At 40.6% G+C, this 13,184-nt stretch overlaps 2 protein-coding genes across 2 annotated transcripts in view; both read right to left on the bottom strand.

Annotated features, from left to right (window-relative positions):
* Window positions 1-1,199, bottom strand: part of acbd3 (acyl-Coenzyme A binding domain containing 3) — a 60,478-nt gene extending 59,279 nt beyond the window's left edge. Inside the window, exon 1 of the mRNA XM_070885837.1 lies at window positions 811-1,199. Within this exon, the coding sequence (XP_070741938.1) occupies window positions 811-1,168 (358 nt within the window). The 5' untranslated portion in view covers window positions 1,169-1,199. The remainder of the gene's footprint in view (window positions 1-810) is intronic.
* Window positions 1,200-1,824: 625 nt separating this feature from the next.
* Window positions 1,825-2,619, bottom strand: LOC139266674 (neurofilament heavy polypeptide-like). The gene is made up of 2 exons (XM_070884263.1): window positions 2,301-2,619; window positions 1,825-2,087 (listed from the first exon to the last, which is right to left on the bottom strand). The coding sequence occupies exons 1-2, from the start codon at window positions 2,617-2,619 to the stop codon at window positions 1,825-1,827; spliced, it is 582 nt and encodes a 193-aa protein (XP_070740364.1).
* Between the last annotated feature and the right edge of the window lie 10,565 nt (window positions 2,620-13,184).

Below are 13,184 nucleotides of genomic sequence, written 5' to 3'. Positions count from 1 at the left end.
GGGAGCGTTGAAGTGAATAGTATAAATGTATTTAAGGGGTTGCTTATGTAGCCTAGGAGGGAGAAGGGATTAGGGGGTTATGCGGGTAAGAGTTAGATGAGGAAAGACAGGAGGAGAATTGAGATGAGCATAAACTACGCCATGGACAGGTTGGGCCAAATGACCTACGTAAGTTTTTTTTTAAAAACACAGCAAGTTGATTTGATCTGGAATGCTCTGCCTGAAAGGGCGGTGGAAGAATAGTAATATTCAAAAGGGTATTGGATACATACTTGGAAGAGGAAAAAGTGTGCAGGGTGATGGGGACAGAGGGGATGGAGTATAAAAGCAGGGAAGTCTTGCTACAGTTATACAGGGTATCGGTGAGGCCACACCTGGAACACTGCGTGCAGTTTTGGTTTCCATATTTACGAAAGGATATACTTGCTTTGGAGGCAGCTCAGAGAAGGTTCACCAGGTTGATTCCGGGGATGAAGATGGATTGACTTATGGAGGAAAGGTTGAGTAGGTTGGGCCTCTACTCATTGGAATTCAGAAGAATGAGAGGGGATCTTATCGAAACGTACAAGATTGGGAGGGGGGCTTGACTTATGAGGAAAGGTTGGGGACAGCGGGGGAGCAATGGGACCCATTGGATCACTCTGCCCAAGAGCCAGCACAGGCTCGGTGGGCCGAATGGCCTGCTCCTGTGCCGGATGATCCGAATAGAAGTTAATGTGACATCTATAAACAGGACCGTGCACACATAATAACTTTATTTTAAACATAATTGCTATTAATGATGAAAGAGTGTGGGAGGGGGTGCTGTACCTTTGAAGAATTTGAGAGCTAGACAGTAGAGTTCAGTGAGGAGGAAGCCCCACTGCCTCTCCATCTCCTCGGCCTGTGACTGGGCCTCCTCCTCCTCCTCCTCCTGCTCCTGCTCCTGCTGCTGCTGCTCCTCTTCCCCGGCGGCGGCGGCCCGTCCATCCCCAGAGCCTGAGCCCGGCCCGCTCCCGGGCCCCGCGGGACTGGGCTGTGGATGAGCGTTGCCGAGCGAGGCCTGTTGCGGCTTGCTGTCGTCGAGCGCTCCGTCCTCCGGGTCCGGGCTCAGCGTCAGGCCGTCGATGGACACTTCCAGCCGCCCGCTGCCCGAGCTACCCTGGGCCGCCGCCATCATCTTCAGCATCGCCGCGGCGCTGGCCCTCTCTGGCCCCGCCTCCCGCTCCGCCCCAGGCCCCGCCTCCCGGGACCCGGCCCAGGCTCCGCCCCCCGCCACCTCACCAGGCCCGCGCGCGCACTTCCGCCCCCCCCCTCGCGCGCACCGGAAGCACTGCGGCCCCACTCCGCCCACAGGGGTTGCCGGGAGACAGGGCAGTCCAGTCAGGCTGTCAGTGGCAACTCTTTTGATAGGAGACAAAATTAACCAGTTAAGTCACGTGCCCCCAAACATTTTTCAACTGCCCTTTTTTTGTTTTTTTTTTAACTTTTTTTTTGTGATTTTTTTTTGCTGTCAGTGGCAATCCCTGCTTCACCTCTCACCTCCTGGCATTTCAGGTGATTTCACTTAATCCATGTCAGGTGATTTCACTTTGTTAATTTCAGGTGATTTCACTTAATTCATTTCAGGTGATTTCACTGTTAATTTCAGGTGATTTCACTTAATTCATTTCAGGTGATTTCACTGTTAATTTCAGGTGATTTCACTTAATTCATTTCAGGTGATTTCACTGTTAATTTCAGGTGATTTCACTTAATTCATTTCAGGTGATTTCACTGTTAATTTCAGGTGATTTCACTGAATTCATTTCAGGTGATTTGACTGTTAATTTCAGGTGATTTCACTTAATTCATTTCAGGTGATTTCACTTTGTTAATTTCAGGTGATTTCACTGAATTCATGTCAGGTGATTTCACTTTGTTAATTTCAGGTGATTTCACTGAATTCATTTCAGGTGATTTCATTTTGTTAATTTCAGGTGATTTCACTGAATTCATTTCAGGTGATTTCATTTTGTTAATTTCAGATGATTTCACTGAATTCATTTCAGGTGATTTCACTTTGTTAATTTCAGGTGATTTCACTGAATTCATTTCAGGTGATTTCACTTTGTTAATTTCAGGTGATTTCACTTAATTCATGTCAGGTGATTTCACTTTGTTAATTTCAGGTGATTTCACTGAATTCATTTCAGGTGATTTCACTGTTAATTTCAGGTGATTTCACTTAATTCATTTCAGGTGATTTCACTTAATTCATTTCAGGTGATTTCACTGTTAATTTCAGGTGATTTTACTGAATTCATTTCAGGTGATTTCACTGTTAATTTCAGGTGATTTCACTTTGTTAATTTCAGGTGATTTCACTTTGTTAATTTCAGGTGATTTCACTGAATTCATTTCAGGTGCTTTCACTTTGTTAATTTCAGGTGATTTCACTTTGTTAATTTCAGGTGATTTCACTGAATTTATTTCAGGTGATTTCACTTTGTTAATTTCAGGTGATTTCACTGAATTCATTTCAGGTGATTTCACTTTGTTAATTTCAGGTGATTTCACTGAATTCATTTCAGGTGCTTTCACTTTGTTAATTTCAGGTGATTTCACTTTGTTAATTTCAGGTGATTTCACTGAATTCATTTCAGGTGATTTCACTTTGTTAATTTCAGCTGATTTCACTTAATTAATTTCAGGTGATTTCATTTTGTTAATTTCAGGTGATTTCACTGAATTCATTTCAGGTGATTTCACTGTTAATTTCAGGTGATTTCACTTAATTCATTTCAGGTGATTTCACTTTGTTAATTTCAGGTGATTTCACTGAATTCATGTCAGGTGATTTCACTTTGTTAATGTCAGGTGATTTCACTGAATTCATTTCAGGTGATTTCATTTTGTTAATTTCAGGTGATTTCACTGAATTCATTTCAGGTGATTTCATTTTGTTAATTTCAGATGATTTCACTGAATTCATTTCAGGTGATTTCACTTTGTTAATTTCAGGTGATTTCACTGAATTCATTTCAGGTGATTTCACTGTTAATTTCAGGTGATTTCACTTAATTCATTTCAGGTGATTTCACTGAATTCATTTCAGGTGATTTCACTGTTAATTTCAGGTGATTTTACTGAATTCATTTCAGGTGATTTCACTGTTAATTTCAGGTGATTTCACTTTGTTAATTTCAGGTGCTTTCACTTTGTTAATTTCAGGTGATTTCACTTTGTTAATTTCAGGTGATTTCACTGAATTCATTTCAGGTGATTTCACTTTGTTAATTTCAGGTGATTTCACTGAATTCATTTCAGGTGATTTCACTTTGTTAATTTCAGGTGATTTCACTTAATTCATGTCAGGTGATTTCACTTTGTTAATTTCAGGTGATTTCACTGAATTCATTTCAGGTGATTTCACTGTTAATTTCAGGTGATTTCACTTAATTCATTTCAGGTGATTTCACTGAATTCATTTCAGGTGATTTCACTGTTAATTTCAGGTGATTTTACTGAATTCATTTCAGGTGATTTCACTGTTAATTTCAGGTGATTTCACTTTGTTAATTTCAGGTGCTTTCACTTTGTTAATTTCAGGTGATTTCACTTTGTTAATTTCAGGTGATTTCACTGAATTCATTTCAGGTGATTTCACTTTGTTAATTTCAGGTGATTTCACTGAATTCATTTCAGGTGATTTCACTTTGTTAATTTCAGGTGATTTCACTGAATTCATTTCAGGTGCTTTCACTTTGTTAATTTCAGGTGATTTCACTTTGTTAATTTCAGGTGATTTCACTGAATTCATTTCAGGTGATTTCACTTTGTTAATTTCAGCTGATTTCACTTAATTAATTTCAGGTGATTTCATTTTGTTAATTTCAGGTGATTTCACTTAATTAATTTCAGGTGATTTCACTGTTAATTTCAGGTGATTTCACTTAATTAATTTCAGGTGATTTCACTGTTAATTTCAGGTGATTTCACTTAATTCATGTCAGGTGATTTCACTTTGTTAATTTCAGGTGATTTCACTGTTAATTTCAGGTGATTTCACTTAATTCATTTCAGATGATTTCACTTTGTTAATTTTAGTTGATTTCACTTAATTCATTTCAGGTGATTTCACTTTGTTAATTTCAGGTGATTTCACTTAATTCATTTCAGGTGATTTCACTTAATTCATTTCAGGTGATTTCACTTTGTTAATTTCAGATGATTTCACTGTTAATTTCAGGTGATTTCACTTAATTCATTTCAGGTGATTTCACTTTGTTAATTTCAGGTGATTTCACTTAATTCATGTCAGGTGATTTCACTTTGTTAATTTCAGGTGATTTCACTTAATTCATGTCAGGTGATTTCACTTTGTTAATTTCAGGTGATTTCACTTAATTCATTTCAGGTGATTTCACTTAATTCATGTCAGGTGATTTCACTTAATTCATGTCAGGTGATTTCACTTTGTTAATTTCAGGTGATTTCACTTAATTCATGTCAGGTGATTTCACTTTGTTAATTTCAGATGATTTCACTTAATTCATTTCAGGTGATTTCACTTTGTTAATTTCAGGTGATTTCACTGTTAATTTCAGGTGATTTCACTTAATTCATTTCAGGTGATTTCACTGAATTCATTTCAGGTGATTTCACTTTGTTAATTTCAGGTGATTTCACTTAATTCATTTCAGGTGATTTCACTTTGTTAATTTCAGGTGATTTCACTTAATTCATTTCAGGTGATTTCACTTTGTTAATTTCAGATGATTTCACTGTTAATTTCAGGTGATTTCACTTAATTCATGTCAGGTGATTTCACTTTGTTAATTTCAGGTGATTTCACTGTTAATTTCAGGTGATTTCACTTAATTCATTTCAGGTGATTTCACTTTGTTAATTTCAGGTGATTTCACTTAATTCATTTCAGGTGATTTCACTTAATTCATTTCAGGTGATTTCACTTTGTTAATTTCAGATGATTTCACTGTTAATTTCAGGTGATTTCACTTAATTCATTTCAGGTGATTTCACGTTGTTAATTTCAGGTGATTTCACTTAATTCATTTCAGGTGATTTCACTTAATTCATGTCAGGTGATTTCACTTTGTTAATTTCAGGTGATTTTACTTAATTCATGTCAGGTGATTTCACTTTGTTAATTTCAGGTGATTTCACTGTTAATTTCAGGTGATTTCACTTAATTCATTTCAGGTGATTTCACTGAATTCATTTCAGGTGATTTCACTTTGTTAATTTCAGGTGATTTCACTTAATTCATTTCAGGTGATTTCACTTTGTTAATTTCAGGTGATTTCACTTAATTCATTTCAGGTGATTTCACTTTGTTAATTTCAGATGATTTCACTGTTAATTTCAGGTGATTTCACTTAATTCATGTCAGGTGATTTCACTTTGTTAATTTCAGGTGATTTCACTGTTAATTTCAGGTGATTTCACTTAATTCATTTCAGGTGATTTCACTTTGTTAATTTCAGGTGATTTCACTTAATTCATTTCAGGTGATTTCACTTAATTTATGTCAGGTGATTTCACTTTGTTAATTTCAGGTGATTTCACTTAATTCATGTCAGGTGATTTCACTTTGTTAATTTCAGGTGATTTCACTGAATTCATTTCAGGTGATTTCACTTTGTTAATTTCAGGTGATTTCACTGTTAATTTCAGGTGATTTCACTTAATTCATTTCAGGTGATTTCACTTAATTCATTTCAGGTGATTTCACTTTGTTAATTTCAGGTGATTTCACTTAATTCATTTCAGGTGATTTCACTTAATTTATGTCAGGTGATTTCACTTTGTTAATTTCAGGTGATTTCACTTAATTCATGTCAGGTGATTTCACTTTGTTAATTTCAGGTGATTTCACTGAATTCATTTCAGGTGATTTCACTTTGTTAATTTCAGGTGATTTCACTGTTAATTTCAGGTGATTTCACTTAATTCATTTCAGGTGATTTCACTGAATTCATTTCAGGTGATTTCACTTTGTTAATTTCAGGTGATTTCACTTAATTCATTTCAGGTGATTTCACTTTGTTAATTTCAGGTGATTTCACTGAATTCATTTCAGGTGATTTCACTTTGTTAATTTCAGGTGATTTCACTGAATTCTTTTCAGGTGATTTCACTTTGTTAATTTCAGGTGATTTCACTTAATTCATTTCAGGTGATTTCACTTTGTTAATTTCAGATGATTTCACTGTTAATTTCAGGTGATTTCACTTAATTCATTTCAGGTGATTTCACTTTGTTAATTTCAGGTGATTTCACTTAATTGATGTCAGGTGATTTCACTTTGTTAATTTCAGGTGATTTCACTTAATTCATTTCAGGTGATTTCACTTTGTTAATTTCAGGTGATTTCACTTAATTCATGTCAGGTGATTTCACTTTGTTAATTTCAGGTGATTTCACTTAATTCATTTCAGGTGATTTCACTTTGTTAATTTCAGGTGATTCACTTAATTCATGTCAGGTGATTTCACTTAATTAATTTCAGGTGATTTCACTTTGTTAATTTCAGGTGATTTCACTTAATTCATTTCAGCTTTTGCTCACCTGCCCTAATTTCTCTTTCTGTGACTTGGTGTTCAGCCCGACTGCCTGCCTCTCTTCCACGGTTAGATTCGAGCCAGTGTGTCCTTGGAGATGGAACACGCGGTGTCCAGTGGTACGCTCGCGGCCTTCCGTGAGTGGTGGGCACCGGAGGGACTGGAGTGCATCATCATCCCTAGCAACCAAATTCAAATTTGATTAAAGGTTTTTGTTAAAGTTTTAAAATGTTAATTTCTGGGTTCTAGTCCCTTGTCAAAAGGGGGTATTTGATTTTACTATCAACATAATAGTTGTGGCTCGCTGTCAACTGTTGTCTCATAATCACTCCTGTGAAGCGCCTGGGGGAGGTTTTTGTACATTAAAGGCACAATATAGACCAGTTAGCCTAACATCTGTTGTTGGGAAAATGTTGGAGTCCATTATTGAAGAAGCAGTAGCAGGACATTTGGAAAAGAAAATTCAGTCAGGCAGAGTCAACATGGATTTATGAAGGGGAAGTCATGTTTGACAAATTTGCTGGAATTCTTTGAGGATGTAACGAACATGGTGGATAAAAGGGAACCAGTAGATGTGGTGTATTTGGACTTCCAGAAGGCATTTGACAAGGTGTCTTCACAAGATAAAAGTTCATGGGGTTGGGGGTAATATATTAGCATGGAGAGAGGATTGGCTAGCTAACAGAAAACAGAGAGTCGGGATAAATGGGTCATTTTCTGGTTGGAAATCAGTAACTAGTGGGTGCCGCAGGGATCAGTGCTGGGGCCCCAACTATTTACAATCTATATAAACGACTTTGAAGAAGGGACTGAGTGTAACGTTGCCAAGTTTGCTGACGATACAAATATGGGAGGAAAAGCAATGTGTGAGGAGGACACAAAAAATCTGCAAAAGGACATAGACAGGCTAAGTGAGTGGGCAAAAATTTGGCAGATGGAGTATAATATTGGAAAGTGTGAGGTCATGCACTTTGGCAGAAAAAAATCAAAGAGCAAGTTATTATTTAAATGGAGAAAAATTGCAAAGTGCTGCAGTACAAGGGGACCTGGGGATGCTTGTGCATGAAACACAAAAGGTTAGTATGTAGGTACAGCAAGTGATCAGGAAGGCCAATGGAACCTTGGCCTTTATTGCAAAGGGGATGGAGTATAAAAGCAGGAAGGCTTGCTACAGCTGTACAGGGTATTGGTGAGGCCACACCTGGAATACTGCATGCAGTTTTGGTTTCCATATTTCTGAAAGCATATACTTGCTTTGGAGGCAGTTCAGAGAAGGTTCACTAGGTTGATTCCGGGGATGAGGAAGTTGACTTATGAGGAAAGGTTGAGTAGGTTGGGCCTCTACTCATTGGAATTCAGAAGAATGAGAGGTGATCTTATCGAAACGTATAAGATTATGAGGGGGCTTGACAAGGTGGATGCAGAGAGGATATTTCCACTGATGGGGGAGACTAGAACTAGAGAGCATAATCTTAGAATAAGGGGCCGCCCATTTAAAACTGAGATGAGGAGAAATTTCTTCTCTGAGGATTGTAAATCTGTGGAATTCACTGCCTCAGAGAGCTGTGGAAGCTGGGACATTGAATAAATTTAAGATAGAAATAGACAGTTTCTTAAACGATAAGGAGTTATGGGGAGCAAGCAGGGAAGTGACTTGAGTCCATGATCAGATCAGCCATGATCTTATTGAATGGCGGAGCAGGATCGAGGGGCCATATGGCCTACTCCTGCTCCTATTTCTTATGTTCTTATATAAATGCAAATTGTTGTTGTTTTTGTGTCTCACAAAATAAAGAGCTCCAGATTTATCTTCAAAGCACCTGCAGTGCCAGCCGTGGGTCGCACCCTCGCCTTTTGAGTCAGAAGTTTACACAAGAACATAAGAAATAGAAGAAGGAGGAGGCCATTCGGCCCCTCGAGCCTGCTCCGCCATTCAATGAGGTCATGGCTGATCTTCAACCTCAACTCCACATCCCCGCCCAATCTCTATATCCCTTGGTTCCCTTAATATCCCAAAATCTATCTATCCCTGTCTTAATTATACTCAACGACTGAGCATCCACAGCCCTTAGGGGTAAAAAATTCAAAAGATTCACCATCCTTTCAGTGAAGAAGTCTCTCCTCGTCTCAGTCTTAAATGGCCGACCCCTTATCCTGAGACTGTGACCTCTAGTCCTAGGCTCCCCAGCCAGGGGAAACAATCTCTCAGCATCTACATTGTCATTCCCCCTCAGAAACTTACATGATTCAATGAGATCTCCTACATTTTAACGAGTATAGGCCTAATCTCAATCTCTCCTCACAGGCAACCCTCTCATCCCAGGGATTAGACTAGTGAAACTTCATTGAATCGCCTCAAAGACAAGGTTGTGGGTTCAAGTCCCACTCCAGAGACTTCTGCGCGTAATCCAGGCTGACACTCCCATTGCAGTACTGAGGGAGTGCTGCATTGTCATAAGAACATAAGAATTAGGAGCAGGAAATTAATGCAATAATAAGAAAGGACATTAGCTTGGATGATGTGGAATCGGTATGGGTGGAGCTGTGGAATACCAAAGGGCAGAAAACGCTAGTGGGAGTTGTGTACAGACCACAAAACAGTAGTAGTAAGGTTGGGGACAGCATCAAACAAGAAATTAGGGATGCATGCAAGAAAGGTACAGCAGTTATCATGGGTGACTTTAATCTACATATTGATTGGGCTAACCAAACTGGTAGCAATGCAGTGGAGGAGGATTTTCTGGAGTGTATTAGGGATGGTTTTCTAGACGAATATATTGAGGAACCAACCAGGGAGCTGGCCATCCTAGACTGGGCGATGTGTAATGAGAAAGGACTAATGAGCAATCTTGTTGTGCGAGGCCCCTTGGGGAAGAGTGACCATAACATGGTAGAATTCTTTATTAAGATGGAGAGTGACACAGTTAATTCAGAAACTAGGGTCCTGAACTTAAGGAAAGGTAACTTCGATAGTTTGAAGCGTGAATTGGCTAGAATAGACTGGCAAATGATACTAAAAGGATTGATGGTGGATAGGCAATGGCAAACATTTAAAGATCAAATGGATGAACTTCAACAATTGTACATCTCTGTCTCGAGTAAAAATAAAACGGGGAAGGTGGCTCAACCGTGGCTAACAAGGGAAATTAAGGATAGTGTTAAATCCAAGGAAAAGGCATATAAATTGTCCAGAAAAAGCAGAAAACCTGAGGACTGGGAGAAATGTAGAATTCAGCAGAGGAGGACAAAGGGTTTAATTAAAAGGGGGAAAATAAGAGTATGAGAAGAAGCTTGCCAGAACATAAAAGCTGACTGAAAAAGCTTCTATAGATATGTGAAGAGAAAAAGATTAGTGAAGACAAACGTAGATCCCTTGTAGTCAGATTCAGGTGAATTTATAATGGGGAACAAAGAAATGGCAGACCAATTGAACAAATACTTTGATTCTGTCTTCACGAAGGAAGACACAAATAACCTTCCGGAAGTACTAGGGGACCGAGGGTCTAGTGAGAAGGAAGAACTGAAGGATATCCTTATTAGGTGTGAAATTGTGTTAGGGAAATTGGGATTGAAGGCCGATAAATCCCCAGGGCCTGATAGTCTGCATTCCAGAGTACTTAAGGAAGTGGCCCTAGAAATAGTGGATGCATTGGTGATCATTTTCCAACGGTCTATCGACTCGGGATCAGTTCCTATGGACTGGAGGGTAGCTAATGTAACATCACTTTTTAAAAAGGGAGGGAGAGAGAAAGCGGGTAATTGTAGACCGGTTAGACTGACATCAGTAGTGGGGAAAATGTTGGAATCAATTATTAAGGATGAAATAGCAGCGCATTTGGAAAGCAGTGACAGGATCGGGCCAAGCCAGCATGGATTTATGAAAGGGAAATCATGCTTAACAAATCTTCTGGAATTTTTTGAGGATGTAACTGGTAGAGTGGACAAAGGAGAACCAGTGGATGTGGTGTATTTGGACTTTCAAAAGGCTTTTGACAAGGTCCCACACAAGAGATTGGTGTGCAAAATCAAAGCACATGGTATTGGGGGTAATATACTGATGTGGATAGAGAACTGGTTGGCAGACAGGAAGCAGAGAGTCGGGATAAACGGGTCCTTTTCAGAATGGCGGGCAGTGACTAGTGGAGTGCCGCAGGGCTCAGTGCTGGGACCTCAGCTCTTTACAATATACATCAATGATTTGGATGAAGGAATTGAGTATAATATCTCCAAGTTTGCAGATGACACTAAACTGGGTGGCGGTGTGAGCTATGAGGGGGACGCTATGAGGCTGCAGGGTGACTTAGACAGGTTAGGTGAGTGGGCAACTGCATGGCAGATGCAGTATAATGTGGATAAATGTGAGGTTATCCACTTTGGGGGCAAAAACGCAAAGACAGAATATTATCTGAATGGTGGCTGATTTAGGAAAAGGGGAGGTGCAACGAGACCTGGGTGTCATGGTTCATCAGTCATTGAAAGTTGGCATGCAGGTACAGCAGGCGGTAAAGAAGGCAAATGGTATGTTGCCGTTCATAGGTAGGGGATTTGAGTATAGGAGCAGGGAGGTCTTACTGCAGTTGTACAGGGCCTTGGTGAGGCCTCACCTGGAATATTGTGTACAGTTTTGGTCTCCTAATCTGAGGAAGGACATTCTTGCTATTGAGGGAATGCAGCGAAGGTTCGCCAGACTGATTCCCGGGATGGCTGGACTGACATATGAGGAGAGACTGGGTCAACTGGGCCTTTATACATTGGAGTTTAGAAGGATGAGAGGGGATCTCACAGAAACATACAAGATTCTGACGGGACTGGATAGGTTAGATGCGGGAAGAATGTTCTCGATGTTGGGGAAGTCCAGAACCAAGGGACACAGTCATAGGATAAGGGGTAAGCCATTTAGGACTGAGATGAGGAGAAACTTCTTCATTCAGAGAGTTGTTAACCTGTGGAATTCCCTGCCGCAGAGAGTTGTTGATGCCAGTTCATTGGATATATTCAAAAGGGAGTTAGATATTGCCCTTATGGCTAAAGGAATCAAAGGGTGTGGAGAGAAAGCGGGAAAGGGGTACTGAGGGAATGATCAACCATGATCTTATTGAATGGTGGTGCAGGCTCGAAGGATCGAATGGCCTACTCCTGCACCTATTTTTTTTCTATGTTTCTATGAGTGGGCCTTTTGGCCCCTCGAGCCTGCTTCACCATTCAAGGAGATCATGCTCTTCCACCTGAACTCCACTTTCCTGCACTATACCCATATCTCTTAATATCCAAAAATCTATCGATTTCTGTCTTGAATACACTCAAAGACTGAGCCTCCACAGCCCTCTGGGGTAGAGAATTCCAGAGATTCACCACCCTCTGAGTGAAGAAGTTTCTCCTCACCTTGTCCTAAATGGCCAACCCCTTATTCTGAGACTGTGATCCCTGGTTCTAGACTCCTCAGCCAGAGGAAACATCTTCCCTGCATCTACTCTGTCAAGCCCTGTCAGAATTTTGTTTGTTTCAATGAGATCACCTCTCCTTCTAAACGCTAGAGCATATAGGTCTAGTCTACTCAATCTCTCCTGTCATAGGACAATCCCCCCATCCCAGGAATCAGTGTGGTGAACCTTCGTCGCACTCCCTCTATGGCAAGTATATCCTTCCTTAGGTAAGGAGACCAAAACTGTACCCAGTACTTCAGGTGTGGTCTCACCAGGGCCCTATATAATTGCAGTAAGATGGCTTTACTCTTGAACTCAAAACCTCTTGTAATAAAGGCCAACATACCATTTGCTTTCTTAATTGCTTGCTATACCTGCATGTTAACATTCAGTGATTCATGTACAAGGACACCCGGGTTCCTCTGAACACCAACATTTCCCAATCTCTCACCATTTAAAAAATACTCTGCTTTTCTATTTTTCTTACCATTGTGGATAACTTCACATTTCTCCACATTATGGGCTCAATTTTCCCCAGTGATTTGCGCCATTTTTTTTTGAGCAGGCTGCTTTTTTTGGCCTAAGTTAAAAATCCACAGTTTCCCCAATCAATTTGCACCATCGTAACTCAGTTAGTTTTTAGCTAAGTTTTCTTTCTGCCACAGGGGGCGTAACCAGCCACCTACGCCAATTCTGACCATTGAGGGAACTTTGGCCTGCTGAGAATTACTCCAGTTCTGCTTAGGCCAGCGTATGTGGCCTCTCCAGAAAAACCTTGCGGAGAGTTAAAGAAATTGGCGCAGGTAAGGAAATGGGAGGAGGCCCTTCGGCCTGGGCTAGGTGCGGGGAGTGGACCGGCTGTGCACTCAGGGCCAGGGTCGGGCGGGGGAGCGGATCGGCAAGCCCTTTGGCCTGGGTTAGGAGCGGGGAGCGCTGGTGCAATCCCTCCCTCACCACGATAAAATCGCCACCCATGCACACCCCCGGACGCCCTTGCATGGCACCGTCTTGATGACACGGCAAATGAAACCTCTGACACCCGCACAACAAGCTCGGCTCACACCCTTACCTCAGCCCGATCGACATTGCTTTGGGTACTGTTGAGAGGGATGACTTATCAGGGGAGGGCAGCAGCAGCCAAGTTCATGGCACCGTGGCTGGCTCTGTTGCACAGGAGGGCAGGAAAAAGAGTGGGAGAGCGATAGTGATAGGGGAT

This window comes from Pristiophorus japonicus, chromosome 7 (assembly GCF_044704955.1).
Source record: "Pristiophorus japonicus isolate sPriJap1 chromosome 7, sPriJap1.hap1, whole genome shotgun sequence".
NCBI lineage: Eukaryota > Metazoa > Chordata > Chondrichthyes > Pristiophoridae > Pristiophorus > Pristiophorus japonicus.
This window is presented reverse-complemented; position numbering and strand designations above follow the sequence as displayed.

What these genes read in the sequence shown, in the direction of transcription:
- LOC139266674 (XM_070884263.1), bottom strand. Translation starts at nt 2,619, where the DNA reads ATGAATTCAGTGAAATCACCTGAAATTAACAAAGTGAAATCACCTGAA. An exon ending in GAAATCACCTGAAATTAACA is followed by an intron (nt 2,088 to 2,300) that starts GTGAAATCACCT and finishes AAATTAACAAAG; the next exon opens with TGAAATCACCTGAAATGAAT.